This window comes from Phaseolus vulgaris, chromosome 10, assembly GCF_051622355.1.
Source record: "Phaseolus vulgaris cultivar YP4 chromosome 10, ASM5162235v1, whole genome shotgun sequence".
Lineage (NCBI taxonomy): Eukaryota > Viridiplantae > Streptophyta > Magnoliopsida > Fabales > Fabaceae > Phaseolus > Phaseolus vulgaris.
The window spans coordinates 5,971,967-5,990,507 of record NC_143507.1 but is presented as its reverse complement, the minus strand read 5'-3'; the positions used below and the strand labels follow the sequence as shown (position 1 = coordinate 5,990,507).

The 18,541-nt window shown below is 34.0% G+C and overlaps 3 protein-coding genes across 10 annotated transcripts; 1 reads left to right on the top strand and 2 right to left on the bottom strand.

Moving 5' to 3' along the window:
- Positions 1–351: 351 nt before the first annotated feature.
- Positions 352–4,401, top strand: LOC137819587 (disease resistance protein RUN1). Its single transcript, XM_090296667.1, is given in 5 exon segments — positions 352–891; positions 982–2,077; positions 2,161–2,436; positions 2,550–3,278; positions 3,805–4,401. Coding segments are annotated over 5 exon segments (3,075 nt in total). The 5' UTR covers positions 352–385; the 3' UTR covers positions 4,273–4,401.
- Positions 4,402–5,760: 1,359 nt separating this feature from the next.
- On the bottom strand, positions 5,761–9,795 carry LOC137819586 (disease resistance protein RUN1). 8 transcript variants are annotated; one of them, XR_016516377.1, is made up of 6 exons: positions 9,197–9,795; positions 8,022–9,105; positions 7,678–7,938; positions 7,356–7,566; positions 6,841–7,036; positions 5,761–6,427 (listed from the first exon to the last, which is right to left on the bottom strand). XR_016516377.1 is itself a non-coding variant. In XM_090296670.1 (6 exons), the coding sequence occupies exons 1-6, from the start codon at positions 9,334–9,336 to the stop codon at positions 6,005–6,007; spliced, it is 2,520 nt and encodes an 839-aa protein (XP_090152796.1). In that variant the 5' UTR covers positions 9,337–9,795; the 3' UTR covers positions 5,761–6,004. The 8 variants fall into 8 exon arrangements, 6 of the variants coding, with proteins under 6 accessions (XP_090152796.1, XP_090152794.1, XP_090152795.1 ...); XR_016516378.1 differs by having other exon boundaries at positions 8,022–9,028; positions 9,197–9,694; XM_090296670.1 differs by having other exon boundaries at positions 6,841–7,241.
- Positions 9,796–10,668: 873 nt separating this feature from the next.
- Positions 10,669–11,302, bottom strand: LOC137819192 (uncharacterized). Its single transcript, XM_068622966.1, has 2 exons — positions 10,980–11,302; positions 10,669–10,825 (listed from the first exon to the last, which is right to left on the bottom strand). The coding sequence occupies exons 1-2, from the start codon at positions 11,300–11,302 to the stop codon at positions 10,669–10,671; spliced, it is 480 nt and encodes a 159-aa protein (XP_068479067.1).
- Between the last annotated feature and the right edge of the window lie 7,239 nt (positions 11,303–18,541).

Below are 18,541 nucleotides of genomic sequence, written 5' to 3'. Positions count from 1 at the left end.
AGAAAAATATTAAATAGAATATATCCAAATATATAGCTATAGTTTTTGTAGTTATATTTAATATTTAATTTGTAGTCGTACAAATGTATAACCAAAAAATATGTATTTATATATATATATATTTATTTTGTTACATTAAATATATATGTATTTAAACACTTTTTTAATTCCATAATAACTTTATGGATTTTGTTTTCCAATTTTAGAATACAAAAATCTATTCAAGATTTACCTTTTCAATTTACTTCACTTGTATAAAGAATTAGCCATATCTTAAATGCTAAAGTAAAGAAGGTTCTCTTATGGTCTTAACTCGATTCCACAAGTATAAAAGAATCTTCGGCGTACTTTGTTGAATTATTGCTTTCTCTTCTTGTAATAGTTCATGACGTCATCATTTCCTTCCATGGAATTGCTGTCTTCGACATCCAAACTCCCACTGATGTACGATGTGCTCATCAACTTTACTGGAGAAGACATCCAAAAGAAATTTGTTTCTCATCTCGATTCTGTCCTCTCTGATGTTGGCTTCACCACTTTCCTTCACCACCCCAATGCACTCAACCCAATGCACATCCAACAACCTATTCTCAATCTCTCTCGTGTAGCAATTGTTGTTTTCACCAAAACCTATTCTCAATCTGCTTGGTGTCTTCATCAACTTCAACAAATCATTGAATGGCACGAAACTTATTGCCGACATGTTCTGCCCGTTTATTACGAAATTGAGCCATCTGATGTACGTCTTCAGATGGGTGATTTTGGTAAAGCTTTCAAAGAAACGGCACACCAAACATTTTCAGGACAACAACTGGAGCATGGCACGTCCAGATGGAGCCAGGCACTCACCAAAGCTGCAAATTTATTTGGATGGGATGAAAGCAACCACAGGTAAATCACTCAATCAATGACCAAATTTTATGCTTGAGATTTAATTTTGGTAATACATGACTTCTTCGATACTTGCTATTGAACTTGAAGGAGTGATGCTGAACTAGTCGACAAAATTGTTAAAAGCCTTCTTAATTTACCAGTGTTGTCTGCTACTAAATTTCCAGTTGGATTACAATACCAAGTGGAGGATCTGATTGGAACTATCAAAAGTAAATCCACGGAAGATTTTAGGATAGCGATATGTGGACAGGGAGGATGTGGTAAAACCACCCTTGCAAAAGCCATCTATAATCAAATTCATGGTACATTCACGGAGAAAAGTTTTATTGAAGATATTGGACAATTTAGTGGAATAAGAGGGGATCTTCGTTTACAAGAACAACTTCTTTCAGATGTCCTAAAAACAAAGGTGAAGATAAGCAGCGTTGAGATGGGAAAAAGAATGATTCGGGAAAGACTTTCTGGGAAAAGGGTGTTCATTGTACTTGACGATGTGCCTGAGTTTTGTGCATTACTCGACCTATGGGAATACCACCATTGGTTCAGAGGAGGAACTATAATAATCATTACAACGAGAGATGAACACATACTGAGGAGACATCAAGTTGATTATATTTTTCGGATAAATCCAATGAGCCCAAACGAGTCCCTTGAGCTTCTTAGTTGGCATGCATTTAGAGAACCAAAACCAAAAGAAGAATACCATTTTCTTGCAAAAAGAGTAGTTGCTTATTGTGGAGGACTACCTCTTGCTCTTGAAGTCATTGGAAGTTATTTATATGAAAGGAAGAAAGAAGAATGGGATAGAGTATTGTTAAGATTAGACAATATTCCCCAGCATGAAATGTCACATATATTGAAAATAAGCTTTGACGGTTTACATAGTCAAATGGAAAAAGATTTATTCCTTGATGTATGTTGTTTCTTTGTTGGTAAAAGCAGAGCCTATGTTACGAAGATCCTAAATGGCTGTGGAGTAGACCATGATAGTGGAATAAGAGTTCTCATAAAGCGTAAGCTCATAAAAGTTAAAGAAAACAACAAATTTGGAATGCATCATTTGCTACGAGAAATGGGAAGAGAAATTATTCGTCAAATTTCAGGAAAGGGACCTGAGGAACCTGGGAAGAGAAGTCGACTGTGACTTGATGAGGACATAGAACATGCACTATCTGATAATACTGTAAGAAAATTCTTAATGAATGGTTTTGAAACTTCTTTTCAAAGGGGTTGCTTGCTCATGCACATTATGTTTGTTCTTGTTAGCTCTTTTCGTCGCAGGAGACAAAAGTCATTCAGAGATTGCCTTTGAAAATGCTTTTAACAACAAAAGATTTCTTCGACCGTTATCCTTTAGTGGTAGAAGACACATCAAGACTTCTGAGATTCGCAGGAAACTCTGAGTACCATTATACGAAACTGAGATGGATCAGTTTGCAAGGGTTTTCTTCAGAATACCTTCCTAATGACTTTTTTCTGCATTATGCAATAGCAATTGATTTAAAATACAGTCTTCTTCGATTCGTCTGGAATGAACCCCAGGTTTTTATGACGTACCATTTTCTTTTCAAACTCAGCTTAAAATAAGCATTATTAGTTTTCATTTATAACTATTTTATTTTCTAATATTTTATCAAAAAACTATCTTCTTGAAGGTTTTGGCGTGGCTAAAAGTCCTTAATCTTAGTCACTCCAAGTACTTGACAAAAACCCCTGACATTTCGAAACTACCAAGTCTTGAACAGATCATTCTCAAAGATTGCCCAAGATTGCGCGAAGTACACCCTTCTATTGGATGTCTCTGCAATCTTATACTGCTAAATTTGAAGGATTGTACAAGTCTAAGCAATCTGCACAGAAAGATATATAAGTTGAAATCTTTGAAAACTCTCATTCTATCTGGTTGTTCGAAGATTGACCTATTGGAAAAAGATATAGTGCAGATGGAATCCTTGATAACACTAATTGCTGAAAATACAGCTGTCAAACAAGTGCCTTTTTCAATTGTATACTCAAAAAGCATTGGATATATATCCCTAAGTGGATTTGAGGGATTGTCACATAATCTTTTTCCTTCTATCATTAGGTCTTGGATGTCACCAACAATGGATCCCCTATCTTATATTCATTTGGTTTGCATGGATGAGGAGGATAGTAGTTGGGATGATATTGCACCGTTGTTTAAAATTCTTTCAAATCTTCGAAGTGTTTTGGTGCAATGTGATACCGAGTTTCAGCAATCTAAGCAAGTAAAAACTATTCTGGTCGAATATGGTGCAAATATTTCAGAATCAGGAATTTCAAAGCATCAGTTGAGGTCTTCTTTCCTTGGTTTTGGAAGATACAATGAACTCTTCAATACTGTGAACGATAGCATATCTAAGGTTCTTCTCTAGCTTTCCCTTTGTTTATAACCTGCACTATCATTTTAGCTATTATTAAGAAAAGATTAAATAATCCTGATCAAGTATCTGACAGAAACTACAATATGAAACTTTTAGAACCCTTCACTTCTATTGCCACACAGCTTCATCTAAAAGTATCTAATTTTAATAATCAACTAACCAAGTGATTATACTTTTTTATACTATTTAATAGGAAATTGATTTCCACTTTCTTGCTTTACTTGCTTCATAATTGTTTTATTCCCAATGATCGTAGAATTATAAACTGTAAGAGACGAAAACAGAAATGCATTCTAAGTCCTAAGGACATGATGGTGTTATATATATACACAAGACTATTAGCCAGATTTGTTTAAATTAATCATCAGTGCTATTTCTTAATTATGAGTTACATTATTTGATTATAATTCTCATTTTGTAATTTGAATTATAAAATAATAATTGCAGAAGACAGTTTGAATTGAAAAATTACATAATTGACTAAGCTTTTCATCTCATTGTACAGGTATTGGTAAGCAGTGAGTCTTGTGATGTTTCTCTCCCGGGTGACAATGATCCTTATTGGTTGGCCCATAAGGGTGAGGGACATTCTGTTTCTTTCACTGTACCTGGAGATCGTGAGATAAAGGGAATGGCTTTGTGTGCTGTTTATTTATCAACCTCCAAAATCATTGAACCCAAACTTACTACTGTCTTAATTGTTAATTACACAAAGTGCACGTTACATATGCACAAGCATGACGCAGTAATTTCCTTTAATGATAAAGATTGGCATGGCGTAATTTCATGTTTAAGATCAGGAGACAACGTGGAGATTTTTGTGACTTTTGGTCATGGATTGGTGGTCAATAACACAGTTGCCTATCTGATATATGGTGAATCAAATGACTTGGAAATGGATTCTTGGCCTGAGCCAAAGGAAAATACCTTAATTAAATTCTTTAAGAAAATGGTAATGTGTGACTTCTGCTAAGTTAATGTTCTTCATTGAGAACATAACAGGATCCGTTGAGTTATGGAATCAATCCCTGTGTCCTTATTACAATTCATCTTCTTTGAGAAAAGCAGGATCCCTTGAGTTATGGAATTAATCCTTGTGTCCTCTAGTGCAATTTATCTTTCTGATCCTTTCCTTGTTTTCCTTTGAGTATAGCTCATAGTTAAATTCATATTTATTTTACACAATATTGAAAACAAGCTTCGACGGGTTACACAAAGAAATGGAAAAAGATTTATTCCTTGATGTATGTTCTTTCCTTTGTTGGTAAGGACAGAGTCTATGTTACTAAGATCCTAAATGGCTGTGGAATAGACGCTGATAGTGGAATAAGAGTTCTCATATATCGTAGTCTCATAATAAGAACAACAAATTAGGAAGACAAATGGGAAGATAAATTATTCGTCAAATTTCAGGGAAGAACAGTCAACTGTTGTTTAATAAGGATGCAGACTATGCACTGTGAGAGAATACGGTAAGAACATCCTTTATCTATGGTTTTGAAACTTCTTTTGGAAGTGGTTGCTTTCTCATGTGCAATATACTTCTTTCTCTTTGCTCTTTTCATCTAGGAGGACAAAAGTGATTCAGAGATTGCCTACCGGAAGTGATTTCTTGGAACGTTATCCTTTAGAGGTAAGAGACCCAACAAGACTGCTGAAATTCGCTGGACATTCGGAGTACCTTTATAAGAATACCTATCTAACGATATTTATCTGCATGATGCAATAGTGATTGACTTAAAACACAGTCTTCTTCGTTTCGTTTGGAAAGAATCCCAGGTTTTTATTACGTGCCATTCTCTTTTAAAATCATTATTTGTTTCCACTTATAACCATCTCGTTTTAAAGCAATCTTCCCAGAAAGAAATATAAGTTAAAATCCTTAAAAACTCTGTCGAATGATATAGTGCGAATGAAATCCTTGATAACTGTAATTGCTGAAAATACAACGGTCAAACAACTGCCTTATTATGGAATTAATCCTATGATCCTATCCTTGTTTTTCTTTGAGTATAGTTTACAGTTAACAAATTCATGTTTATTTTACCCTGTTTCTTCTTATTTATAAAAAATGACCTGTCGTATTTTTTCTCAAATTATATGTATACTTTTTTTTATTTTGTTACAATGATTTATCTTAACGAGATGAATGGGTAATGTAAACAAAGATGCCTGTGTTATATTTTAAAACTTAAAAAAGTGGACGCATAATATATAAAGAAAAAGGAATATATTGGACAAAATTTCATTGGTATTAGCATAATATTTATTTTTCCAGTGGTTCAAAGTAGGCGGGCGTTGGTCGAATTTTTTAAACGTGCTTGCACCACTATAAAAAAATGTACTCATCTTTCAATGTTTATTATATTCAAACGAAAACAGAGACTACCTACCAGATAACAAAACAAAACACATAGCAAACTATCAAACTGCAGCTGTCTTTATATCATAATGCAATGTCTTATTTTAAGAGGATTCCTATTGAAATATTATATGCTAAAAGGGAAAATAATTGACAAAAGTAAAATCCAGAAAACAAATACAATAAACCGCTCACGCAAAGCCAAGGAAGCACCACTAAGGAGTGAAAACAGGATGAAATAAACATGAATTTCTTAACTATAAGCTACACTATAAACAAAAGAAAAGATGGGAAAAAAATGATCCTGCTGTTCAAAAAGAAGATAAATGACTTACCAGAAAAGTCACATTACAATTTTCTTTATGAATCTAATGAGGGAATTTTTCCTTGGCTCACCATATATCAGGTAGACAGCTGTGCTCTTAATCACCAAATCCTGACCAAAAGTCACAAAAATCTCCACCTTGTCTCCTGATCCTAAATTTGACATTATGTCATGCCAATCTTCATCATTAAAGGAAATTACTGTGCCATGGTTGTGTATCTGGCATGTGCACTTCGTGTAATTAACAATTAAGACAGTAGTATGTTTAGGTTCAATGATTTCGGAGGTTGATGAATAAACGACACACAAAGCCATTCCCTTCACCTCACGATCTTGAGGCACAGTGAAAGAAACAGAATGTCCATCACCCATATGGGCCAACCAATAAGGATCGTTGTCACCTGGCAGAGAAACATCACATGACTCACTGCTTGCAAATACCTGTATCACGTGACAAACAAGGGCATGTTTAGTGAAACAAAAATGTTATACATGATTAAAACAAATCTGGTTAATAGTTTTGTTGTGTATATATCACCATCATTTTGCATTTCTGTTTTTGTCTCTCTTAGTTTATATTTATACGATCATTAGGAATAAAAAAACCATGAAGCTAGTAAAGCAATAAAGTGGAAATCAATTTCAAAGTACTTAGTATAAGCATAATCACTTGGTTCTTTGATTATTCAACTCAGATACTTTTAGATGAAGTCGCGGGGCTATAGAAGCGAAGGGTGCTAAAAGTTCAGTAGCGTAGTTTCTACTAAATACTTCATTAGGATTATTTTCTGTTCTAAAAAATAATAGCTAAAATGATGGTGAAGGTTATAAGCAAAGGAAGGCTAGAGAAGAACCTTAGGTATGCTATCGCTGATAGTATTGAAGAATTCTTTGTATCTTCCAACGCCAGTCAGAGAAGACCTGAACTTATGCTTTGAAATTCCTGATTCTGTAATATTTGCATCATATTCGACCAATATAGTTTTTACTTGCTCATATAGTTCAAACTTGGCGTCACATTGCACCAAAACACTTCGAAGATTTGTAAGGCTGCCAAGCAATGGTGAAATATCATCCCAACTATTATCCTCCATATCCATGAAGGAATGAATATAAGATAAGGGATTCATTGTTGGCGACATCAGAGACCGAATCACAGAAGGAAAAAGATTATGTGATAATCCTTCAAATCTAGGTAGGAATAAATATGCAAAGCTTTTTGAGCATACAATTGAAAAAGGCACTTGTTTCACATCTGTATTTTCAGAAATTTGAGTTCTCAAGGATTCCATTTGCACTATATCTTTTTCCAATAGGTCAATTTTCAAACAACCAGATATAATGAGATTTTTCAAGGATTTCAACTTACATATCTCACTGGGGAGAGTGCTTAGACTTGTACAGTCCTTCAAATTTAGTAGTATAAGATTGCAGAGACAACCAATAGATTGGTGTACTTCGCGCAATCTAGGACAATCTTTGAGAATGAGGTGTTCAAGACTTGGTAGTCTCGAAAAGTCAGGGGTTTTTGTCAAGTACTTCGAGTGACTAAGATTCAAGACTTTTAGACAAGCCAAAACCTTCAAGAATATTAAAATAGAAAATGAAAAAAATAAAATAGTTATAAGTGGAAAGAAATAATATTTCTATTTTAAGCTGAGCTTTAAAAGAAAATGGCACATAATAAAAACCTGGGTTTCTTTCCAGACGAATCGAAGAAGACTGTGTTTTAAATCAATCGCTATTGCATCATGCAGATTAAAGTCGTTAGGTAAGTATTCTGAAGAAAACCTTTGCAGACTGATCCCTCTCAGTTTCTTAGAAGGGTACTCAGAATCTCCAGCGAGTTTAAGCAGTTTTGATGGGTCTCTTACCTCTACAGGATAACGTTCGAAGAAATCTCTTCCGCTAGACAATCTCTGAATGACTTTTGTGCCCGGTGATGAAAAGAGCTAAGAAAAATATTTGTATTGCACATGAGAAATCAACCACTTTCAAAAGAAGTTTCAAAACCATAGATTAAGAATGTTCTTACAGTGTTCTCTGACAATGCATGTTTTAGATCCTCCTCAAGCCACAGTCGACTGTTCTTTCCAGATTCCTTTCCTGAAATTTCACGAATCATTTCTCTTCCCATTTCTCTTAGCAAATGATGCATTCCAAATTTGTTGTTTTCTTTAACTTTGATGAGGTTACGCTTTATGAGAACTCTTATTCCACTATCATGGTCTACTCCACAGCCATTTAGGATCTTGGTAACATAGGCTCTGCTTTTACCAACAAAGAAACAACATACATCAAGGAATAAATCTTTCTCTATTTGATTACGTAAACCGTCGAAGCTTATTTTCAATATCTGTGGAACTTCATTATGGGGAATATTGTTTAATCTTATCAATACTGTATTCCATTCTTCTTTCGTCCTTTTATATAAATAAGTTCCAATGACTTCAAGAGCTAGAGGTAGTGATCCACAATAAGCAACTACTCTTTTTGCAAGTAAATAGTATTCTTTTTTTGGTTTTGGTTCTCTAAATGCGTGCCAACTAAGAAGCTCAACGGACTCGTTTGCGTTCATCATAATCATCGGATAAACATAATCAACTCGAAGCATATTCGGTAGGTCTTCATCTCTCGCTGTAATGATTATTACAGTTCCTTCACCTAACCATGAACTACTTCCCCATAGGTCTAATGGACCATACTCATTCACATCGTCAAGTACAATGAACACTCTTTTCCCAGAAAGTCTTTCCCGAATCATTTTTTTTCCCATCTCAACACTGCTTATCTTCACCTTCGTTTTTAGGACATCTGAAAGAAGTTGTTCTTGTAAACGAAGATCCCCTCTTATTCCACTAAATTGTCCAATATCTTCAATGAAACTTTTCTCCGTGAATGTACCATGAATTTGATTATAGATGGCTTTGGCAAGGGTGCTTTTACCCGATCCTCCTATTCCACATATCGCTATCGTAAAAACTTGGGTGGATTTACTTTTTATGGTTTGAATCACATCCTCCACACGGGATTGTAATCCAACTGGAAATTTAGTAGCAGACAAGATTGATAAATTAAGAACGATCTTAACAATTTTGTCCACTAGTTCTGCATCACTCCTTCAAGTTCAATAGCAATTATAGAAGAAGTCATGTACTAACAAAATTGTATTACAAGCTTAAAATATGATTGATTAAGTGAGTCATTTACCTGTGATTGTTCTCATCCCATCCAAAGAAATTTGCAGTTTTGGTGAGTGCGTGGCTCCACCTGGACATGCCATGCTCCAGTTGTTGTGGTGAGAATGTTTGTTGTGCAGTTGCTTTGAGGGCTTTTCCAAAATCACCCATCTGAAGACGTACATCAGATGGCTGGATTTCGTAATAAACGGGCAGAACATGTCGGCAATAAGTTTGGTGCCATTCAATGATTTGTTGAAGTTGATGAAGACACCAAGCAGATTGAGAATAGGTTGTGGTGAAAACAACAATTGCTACACGAGAGAGATTGAGAATAGATTGTTGGATGTGAATTGGGTTGAGTGCATTGGGGTGGTGAAGGAAAGTGGTGAAGCCAACAGCAGAGAGGGCAGAATCGAGATGAGACACAAATTTCCTTCATGATCAACTGTTAGAAGAAGAGAAAGCAATAATGCAACAGTCAAAGAGATGATGTGTACAGACACAAAACTTACTTCTGTAGTGGTCGTGGAAGCGCGTTCACACCATCGCCGAACCTTTTTATTTTATGCAAATAACGCTTAAAGTTTTAAAAGCTTATAACATCATCATCTTTCACATTACACATGTATATCTAAAACAGGTTAATGTAGGTATAAATACAGTTTAGAAAAACATTCAGTTTATCTATAATCAGTTTATAAAATTATTTCAATATCATTTTGTTAAAATCATTAAACAAATATTTTCTTTTTCTTTTATTTATATTGATTTTGAATTCTACCTTGCTAGTTTAGCATGTCTAAACTCATGAAAAACGTGAAAAGTTATATAACTTTCAAAAATTTAATCAATTTTTTATTTACTAATTTAATCAATTTTTTATTTAATAATTTAATCATGCCGTAAAAAATATTATTGTACTTTTCTTTTACACGAGTAGAGATTATCTTATATAATCTTTCTTTTCAAAGCGTAGATGAGATCTTCATGCCTTCTATCAGGAGGTACTCTTAGTTGGAATGTGTGTGCAAAGAATACTATACATAATAAATATCAACCTATTTATAGAGTAATCTATTAATAAGAAAGAGAATGAGTGGAAGGCATTGAGAGAAAAGAGAAAATAAATTTATTTAATATTTTACTCTTAACCACTCATATAGATATGCGTAATATATAGGTAGATGAATTGAATTAATTAATATGCTTAACATCCTTTGTAAACTTTTTTTTTTATTTGGCAAAAAAATAAATTAGTAGAAAAGGAGCACAAAGGGGCTTCAACCCTTATACGCTGCGCTTTAAGGGTACATTACATACTCTCAAAGCATCCTAAAAAAGGAAGAAAAACCAGCCAAGACATACCAACCTCTCTATCCTCACGAAATCAACGTTTTACTGTCATATTAATGCAAGTATTTGGACATTGGACCTAGTCGGAAAAAGAAAAAAGCACTATTGGAGCCTTGTTTTTTAACCAAGTCCATGATCGCATTTGGGTCAGGGCAAAGATTTCACTCGCATCCACTTTTGCTTGGTTAAACACAATCTCATTCCTATGTTTCCAAATACACCAGATGATGGATACCCACACTCATTTCCAGAACTTATTGCCATCTTTGCTAAGCCAAGGGCAATGAAATTGTTCAAAGTGTTCCTTCAAAGAAAAATGATTTACAGATCTAACCTCAATCCATTTACTACAATAATTTCAAACAACGCTCGCAATCTGACAAGTTAAGAAAAGGTGTGAGGACGTTTCCTCCTCCGTCCCACATAAAATGCATAATGAATCTGCAAGGTGGACTGACCTTCTAATCAAATTTTGCTTTTTGGTGATCCTATTTTGCAATGCTCTCCAAACAAAATATTGTGCTGATGGTGGGACCAACAAGCCCCACATAACCCTATACATATCCTTAGATGCACTTGGAATAGAATTAGAAACGAATGCATATGCAGATTTGACAGAGTACTTACAGGTTTGCGGGTCTCTCCATAACCATTTATCCTCCTTACCTTTTTTCAAGGTTTGACCTTCCAGCACAGTCATAAATTCATCTACTTGGGCCTTCTCCCATTTAAACCACTCTCTTCTCCACTTTAATTCCCAACCCAGTTGTCTCTGTTCCATTTACCACAACCTTGGGAATCTAGCTTGGGAATTATCTATGAGAGTTATTAAACAACCTTGGGAATCTAGCTTTCAATTGACAATTATAAACCGAAACAATATAAACACAAACGTCTTCCCACAACTTTACTTTTTCACCAGACCCAACCGCCTATTCCATATTACAATCAAACCAATTGATGTCCTGCTCATCCTCACACACTTTGTTTAAATGGCACCACCATCCTGAAGCATGCTTTGAAACTCTAGATTCAGATAAATTTCTCCAAGAACCATATTTAGAAGCAAGAATATCTTTCCATAGACAGTTATCAAGAGAGCCAAGTCTCCATTTCCATTTTCCAAATAAAGCTTTGTTGAAAATGTCTATTTGCTTGATGCCCAACCCACCTTTCGCTTTAGGTTTACATAAATTATCCCATTTAATCCAAGCAATTTTCCTTCCTTCAGTATCCCAGCCCCACAAGAACTTACGTTGTAACTTTGTAATCTTTTTTCAATATAGATGATGGAGCTTTGAACAAAGAGAGATAATACAAGGGGTTGCATTCAACACAAAATGAATGAAGCACACACGACCTGCAAATGATAGATGTTTACGTTTCCACATAGATAGCCTCTTCTTAACCTTTGTAAGCACTAGGTCACAAAAAGAAACCTTAGTAGAATTTCCCCCAATTGGTAAACTAAGATATAAAAAAAGAATATTCATAATGTTGCAATGGAGAACCTCAAAGAAAGATCCTAACACATTTTTGTCCACTCCTATAGCTCCAATTTTTCTCTTAAAGAAGTTTATTCTAAGCCCTGAGCAAATTTCAAAACATTTAAGGATCCCTTTAATACCACTAATATTTTGGATATTAGATTTACACATGATCAAAGTGTCATTTGCAAACGGAAGCAATTTCACCTCTATATTTTTTGCACCGAATTTTAATTCAGAAAACACTTCCTTTGTAGCCCTTGATTTACTAAACTTGATAGGCCTTGAGCCACAATTATGAATAAGAACGGTGCAATTGGATCCCCTTATCTTAGACCTCTAAGACGGTTTGAATTACTTAGATGGACTTTCATTAACTAAAACAAAGATAGAAGAAGATTCGAGGTATTCTTTGATACAATAAACCCATTTTTCAAAAAAACCCATGCTAGCCATCATATTAACTTAATAATAATATTATTAATATTAGTCTATAACAATAGAATTTTCCTCTTTTGCACATACATTTAATTTTTCAATTTTATCCTTTACATATTAAAAACAATAAAATTTTACAGTTACTCTTTAACAATTAAATTATTATTTTAAATTAAAATAAAGAAAAAAAACATATTTTGTAGGTACACATATATATTATATTGATGACTCATTCTATTTTTGCATTTTGCTCTGCTGCATACTTTTATGTTGCACTGCTTTAGGCATGGTTATATAAAAAAAACATATTTTGTTTTGATTCTCCCTTTTTCTGTCTTATTTGAAATGAATATTCATCTTTCCTAAACTTCATAACAAAAATTGTTTTCTCGAGCTTATTCTAACATTGCCGAAATTTTATTTTACACCCATAAAACAACTCTTACTAATGTTATTTTAATAATTTTTCACATAATTTAATTACAAATTTATTTTTATTATACTTCTTTTTCTTAAAACAATCACTAAAAAAAAGATGTATAATGCGACAATTATTTTCGTATAACCTAGCGTTTATAAACGTCACAATATACGCGTGTGATAGTTTCCCAAACCGTCATAGGATTGGCCACCACAAAGTTTAATGTGACAGTCTTAAGCTACCTTCCGCAACACCTGCCACTTTAACACTTTGTTTAAAATGACGATTTTTATATGTAAATAGTGTCAGTCATAAATGTCGCAATTTAATTCATTGAAAATGATTTCAGCGCCATTATATAGGGTATAACACTACAAGAAATTTGTTATTTACATACCGATTATTACATACGGATTCAGATCCGTATGTAAAGTGAACATTACATACAGTTTTTTACATACGGATAATTCGTATGTAAAGTGAGCGTTACGTACGGATTTTTACATACAGATCCAGATTTGTATGTAAAGTAAGTGTTACATACCGATTTTTACATACAGATCCAAATCTGTATCTAAAGTTAGCATTACATACGAATTTTTACATACGGATCCAGATTCGTATGTAAAGTAAGTGTTACATATTGATTTTTACATACGGGTCCAGATCCATATGTAAAGTGAGCATTACATAAGATTAAATATATTAAAAACTAAGATTTAGATTCGTTTAGGGTTTAGGGTTTAGATTTAGATTCGTATAGTTCTTGATGGGAAATAAAAGCAATGGACAAACTAAAATAAATTAAAAATTAAAAATTAAAATATAAAAGAAGGTTACATGGAATTGAAATAATTTTAAGATGTATTACGTTGTTAGAAATAAATTAGAAAAGTAATTTTAGTTTAATTAAAGAAAAATTTATAATATTAAAATTATAAAAAAAATAAAAAATGAAAAAAATAACATAAATATTAGTATCAATAATAATATTTCATATTGATTGTCTCCCTCTAAATTCAATTAGAATTATAACACATTTTTTCTAATTCCATCGTATGTGTTGCAGCCCATTAAAAAACTAAAAATAAAATTAGGTGTTGCATGAAGCGTATGAAGCGGGAATATTACATACAGATTGTATCCATATATAAAGTATTACATAAAAAATATTTTTAATAATTGTAATAATAATAATATTGATATTAATGATAATATTGATATTCATATTTTTATTAATATTAATAATAACAATATTAATATTAATGATAATATTAATATTAATAATAATAATAATAAATTTAATAATATTATTAATACTAATTATATTTATAATGTTTATAATATTAATAATATAAATGATATTCATAATATTAATAATAGTTATATTATGATTAATATTAATAATATAAATGATATTAATATTAATATTAATAATATTAATAATATTAATAATAATAATAAGTATAATAAAAATCATAATATGACAAAAAGAACTTGTCTGGTGTGGTGGTTAAAGCTTCTTTGGTCACTCAAGGAAATTGGCTTCGAGTTTCGTCCACTGTAGTTCTTTTCTAACATTAATAATAATTATGATAACATATATAATAGGTGGGGTATAATTCTATCATTATCAAGTTAATTGCGTATAATTTGATAATCATTATTTCCTTAATAATGTAGACTATAAGTTTTGTGTCATTTAATGATTTGTTGAAATTGATGAAGACACCAAGCAGATTGAGTATAGGATTTGGTGAAAACAATAAATGTTACACGAGAGAGATTGAGAATAGGTTGTTGGATGTGCGTTGTGTTGAGTGCATTGGGGCAGTGAAGGAAAGTGGTGAAGCCAACATCAAAGAGGGCAGAATCAAGATGAGAAACAAATTTCTTTTGGATGTCTTCTCCATTAAAGTTGATGAGCACATCGTACATCCATGGCAGATTTGATGATGAAGATGACGATTCCACAGAAGAAATTGATGAGTTGATGAAGTGTTAGAAGAAGAGAAAACAATAATGCAACACAGTCAAAGAGATGATCTGTACAAATACAAAACTAATGAAAAGGTCGACTTAAATCTGTCTCAACAATAAAGGTGAGGAAATTTGTCGTTGAGGAAAGGAAGTAAGTAGTATGCAAGGTTTGGGAGACCAAACTTGCTGTTGTGTCCTGTAAGGCTCAAACTCTCCTCTTAAATGGTGTGCCCATGATGAGAGTCAAGTAAAGGGGGTTTCTATTAATGAAGGAAGAGGCAATTCACCATCACACTTGAAGTTCTTCCTTCTAGTCTTCTCAAAATTAAAAGAAGACATAAAATAAAGAGAGGCCCAAGCCCAAAGCCCAAGCCCAAACCCAAGTCCATCCTATGAAGGGCAAGGCCAAGTATTAAATAATAAAGAATATTGTTGAAGGTGCTTAGAGGGAAACATTAGAAACCTCTATTGTTAAAGCATCTTTTAGTCTTTAGTTAGGAGTCTTACGGGGGGTGCGTTAGTAGATAGGTGTAGGAGTAGAATAGGAGGTGCCAAAATGAAGGAAGAGGTCACACCTTCCTCATGCATTATTTTAGGCGCCAATTTCTAGAAGCTTTTAGGAGGGAGTTTTTGAATTTGTGCAGCTTGCATTTCAGCACCTTAGGCTATAAATAGAGGTGCTCCCTTTGTAAAATTCAGATTGGAATTAATAGTAAAGAAACTATACTCAAATTTTGAGTGTGCATTGGAGAGCTTTTGAGCCTTCTTCTCTAGTCTTATCTTGAAGGATCCATGGTGTCCTCAAGTGGCGGGAGCACACTCATCTAGGAGCAACCATCCTTCTAGTGGCGTGATCATCCAACCTTGCATCCATCTTCATGAGCATTCTCTTCTCCTTCCTTCCTTCTCATTGTTCATGTTGTCTTGTGTTCTTGAGTTTTTGGTTCGATTGTTCTTATTTTCCAGCAATCATTTTCAGTTCTTTGCCTTTTAATTTCATTTTGTTCGGTTCAGTTTGTTCCTTGTCCAATTCTGTTCGGTGATTTTAAGTTTTACCTCTTTTTGTTGGTTCAATTTGACAATATGAGGAACTTCCATGTGAGTTTGGATTTGGTGCTAGTTTTGGTGAGTTCTTGACTTAGAACATTGATCCAATTCTAAGAAAAAGTGCCTAACATTTGTCCAACTCAAGTTGATTCCCAAGAATGTCAAGAATCATTCTCTTCTATGCTATTGGAATCACATCAGTCCATGTTAGACACCTGTATTGGACACTAAGACTCATACGACACTTGTGGGACACGTATTGGTGAAATGTCCAATTCAAAAAATATTTGTTGGATTTCTGACAATTCTAGCATGATTGTAAGACAATTTTAAAAGGGAAAAATACATTAATTTTCTAATAACTCAAATTTATTGCATAAATTTTTATTATTGTTAAGTATTATTACATATTATTATATATAATTAGATATTATTAGATATTATTAGATATTATAGATATTGTTAGATATTTCATATTTATGTAATGGGCTTAACCCATATGTTTCTTTTCTTATATAACCTTATGTGTTCAATATACACAAGAGATTTACCCTATTCTTTCTTTTCCTTTAAAATGGTATCAAAGCATAGCGTTAGGGTTCAATTTTTGGTGAACCCACTATTCACAGGAATTTTCCAGCCACTGCCCCATTGCCTTGTCGGAGTCGCCGTCGGAACCTCGCCGGAGCCGCCACCAGAACCTCGCCGGAGCCGTCGCCAGACCCTCACTGGAGTCGCCGCCAGAATCTCACCGGAGCCTTCGCCAGAGACGCTGCCAGAGCCTTCATCTTTGCTGTTGTCGCCAATTAACCAATGACTTGATTTGTCCTTATCCTCTATGGCTTCTTTCACTTCCGCTGCCACTATGGCTTCTTCCGCTGCCGCTACCACTGTGGCTTCTTCCGCAGTCATTATGCCGGATCCATCTATTTATACTAATTACATCAATGTTCATCTCTCCATTGACAAATTGGATGGAACCAATTATGACACTTGGGCATCAGATATTTAATTATGGCTTAAGAGTCAAGGTTATATATGTTGATCATCTTACCCATCCTACTGTTGCTGAAAATGAGGTTTCCCGTTGGTTGAAAATTTATGCTCAAATATGCATTGTTATAAAATCTACCATTCACTCATCTTTAAAACAAATATTTCGTACCTATGAGACATGTTCAAAAGTTTGGGAACAAGAAAAATTATTATACACCAATGATACTCAACGTCTTTATGGTGTGTGTCAAAATCTTCTCACAATTGTTGCTCCCAAATGTCTTGATGGTACAATGGCATAATATCTGGTAAACTTCATGCTTTTCTTCATGATTTTAATGAGTTATTACCTCATGCTCCCACTCCTTCTCAAGAACTAGAACAAAGATCCAAGTTCTTCATGTTATTGGGTTCACATGGCCTTCCTAATGATTATTATCATGTTCATGATCAAATTTTGGGATCTCCTATCGTGCCCAATTTTACTTCCACTTGTTCTACCCTTTTGTGTGTGCCAGGTAAACACACCACTGATATAATGTCTCATGTTGATGATTCTTCTACTTTAGTCTCTCAACATAATGATCGTCCTCGCCCTCACAAGCCAGGCAAAGGGCGTCACAAGTGTGACCATTGTGGCAAACTTGGCCACAAAATTGACAGATGTTATGCCTTACATGGTCGTCCTCCTAAATCTGTTGTGGTTGCACAAACTGCCCCTGTGAAACCTTCTACTATGGACCATACATTAATTGATACCTCAAGCCAGCCTGCTATTTTCAATGAATTTCTTAAATGGTATGAGGATCAGAACCCTAGTTCCACGACTTCTGTTGCATATTCAGGTACATCTTTTGTTGGCCTCACTCACTCCACTTCCCTTGTGTTAGAATGTACGGCTTTAAACTAGAGGGGGGGGGGGGGGGGTGAATGGTTTAAAGGAGGTTTTCGCAAACTTTTTAAGATAGAATGAAATTCTTTGCAAGAAACCAGATTTAGGAATTTAGTTTGCCAAGAACAAAGCTCAAACCAGTAAAGCACCAGAAAAACAATCGATTGTTTCGCATAAACAATCGGTTGTTTATACCAGTAAAAACAACAACAAATGAAATTAAAGAGTTTAAGGAAGAGAGAAATGCACAAACAGTTTGATATGATTCCAATAACATGATATGGATATGATATGAACATGTTATGGATTCAACAAGAGTTGGAATATGATTAGACACTTTTTAAGAATTGGATCAATATTCTTAACATTCAAGAACTCACCAAAACACAAAAATCAAGCCAAACTCACATAGAAACCCATTTTGAACAACAAACCCATGGATAGAAACTCAAGAACACAACATATAGCATTTATACCCATGGAGGACGTGACCAAAACAACAAGAACAACCAATTTGCACCGATTAAAATTGAATATAAGTGCAGCTAATGAAAGAGGACATCATAAGGAAGAGATTGCACCGATTGAAAGTGAAAACAAACAAGTAGAACAAAAATGGGTAATTTGGAATGAAGGGAAAATGGACTTATGTGGATGAAGCTCTTGGAATGTGCACGCCACTTGAAGGATGGTTGGCTTCAAGATGAGTGTTGTTGCCGCCACTTGAGAGCCCAAGAATTCACTCAAGATAAGACTAGA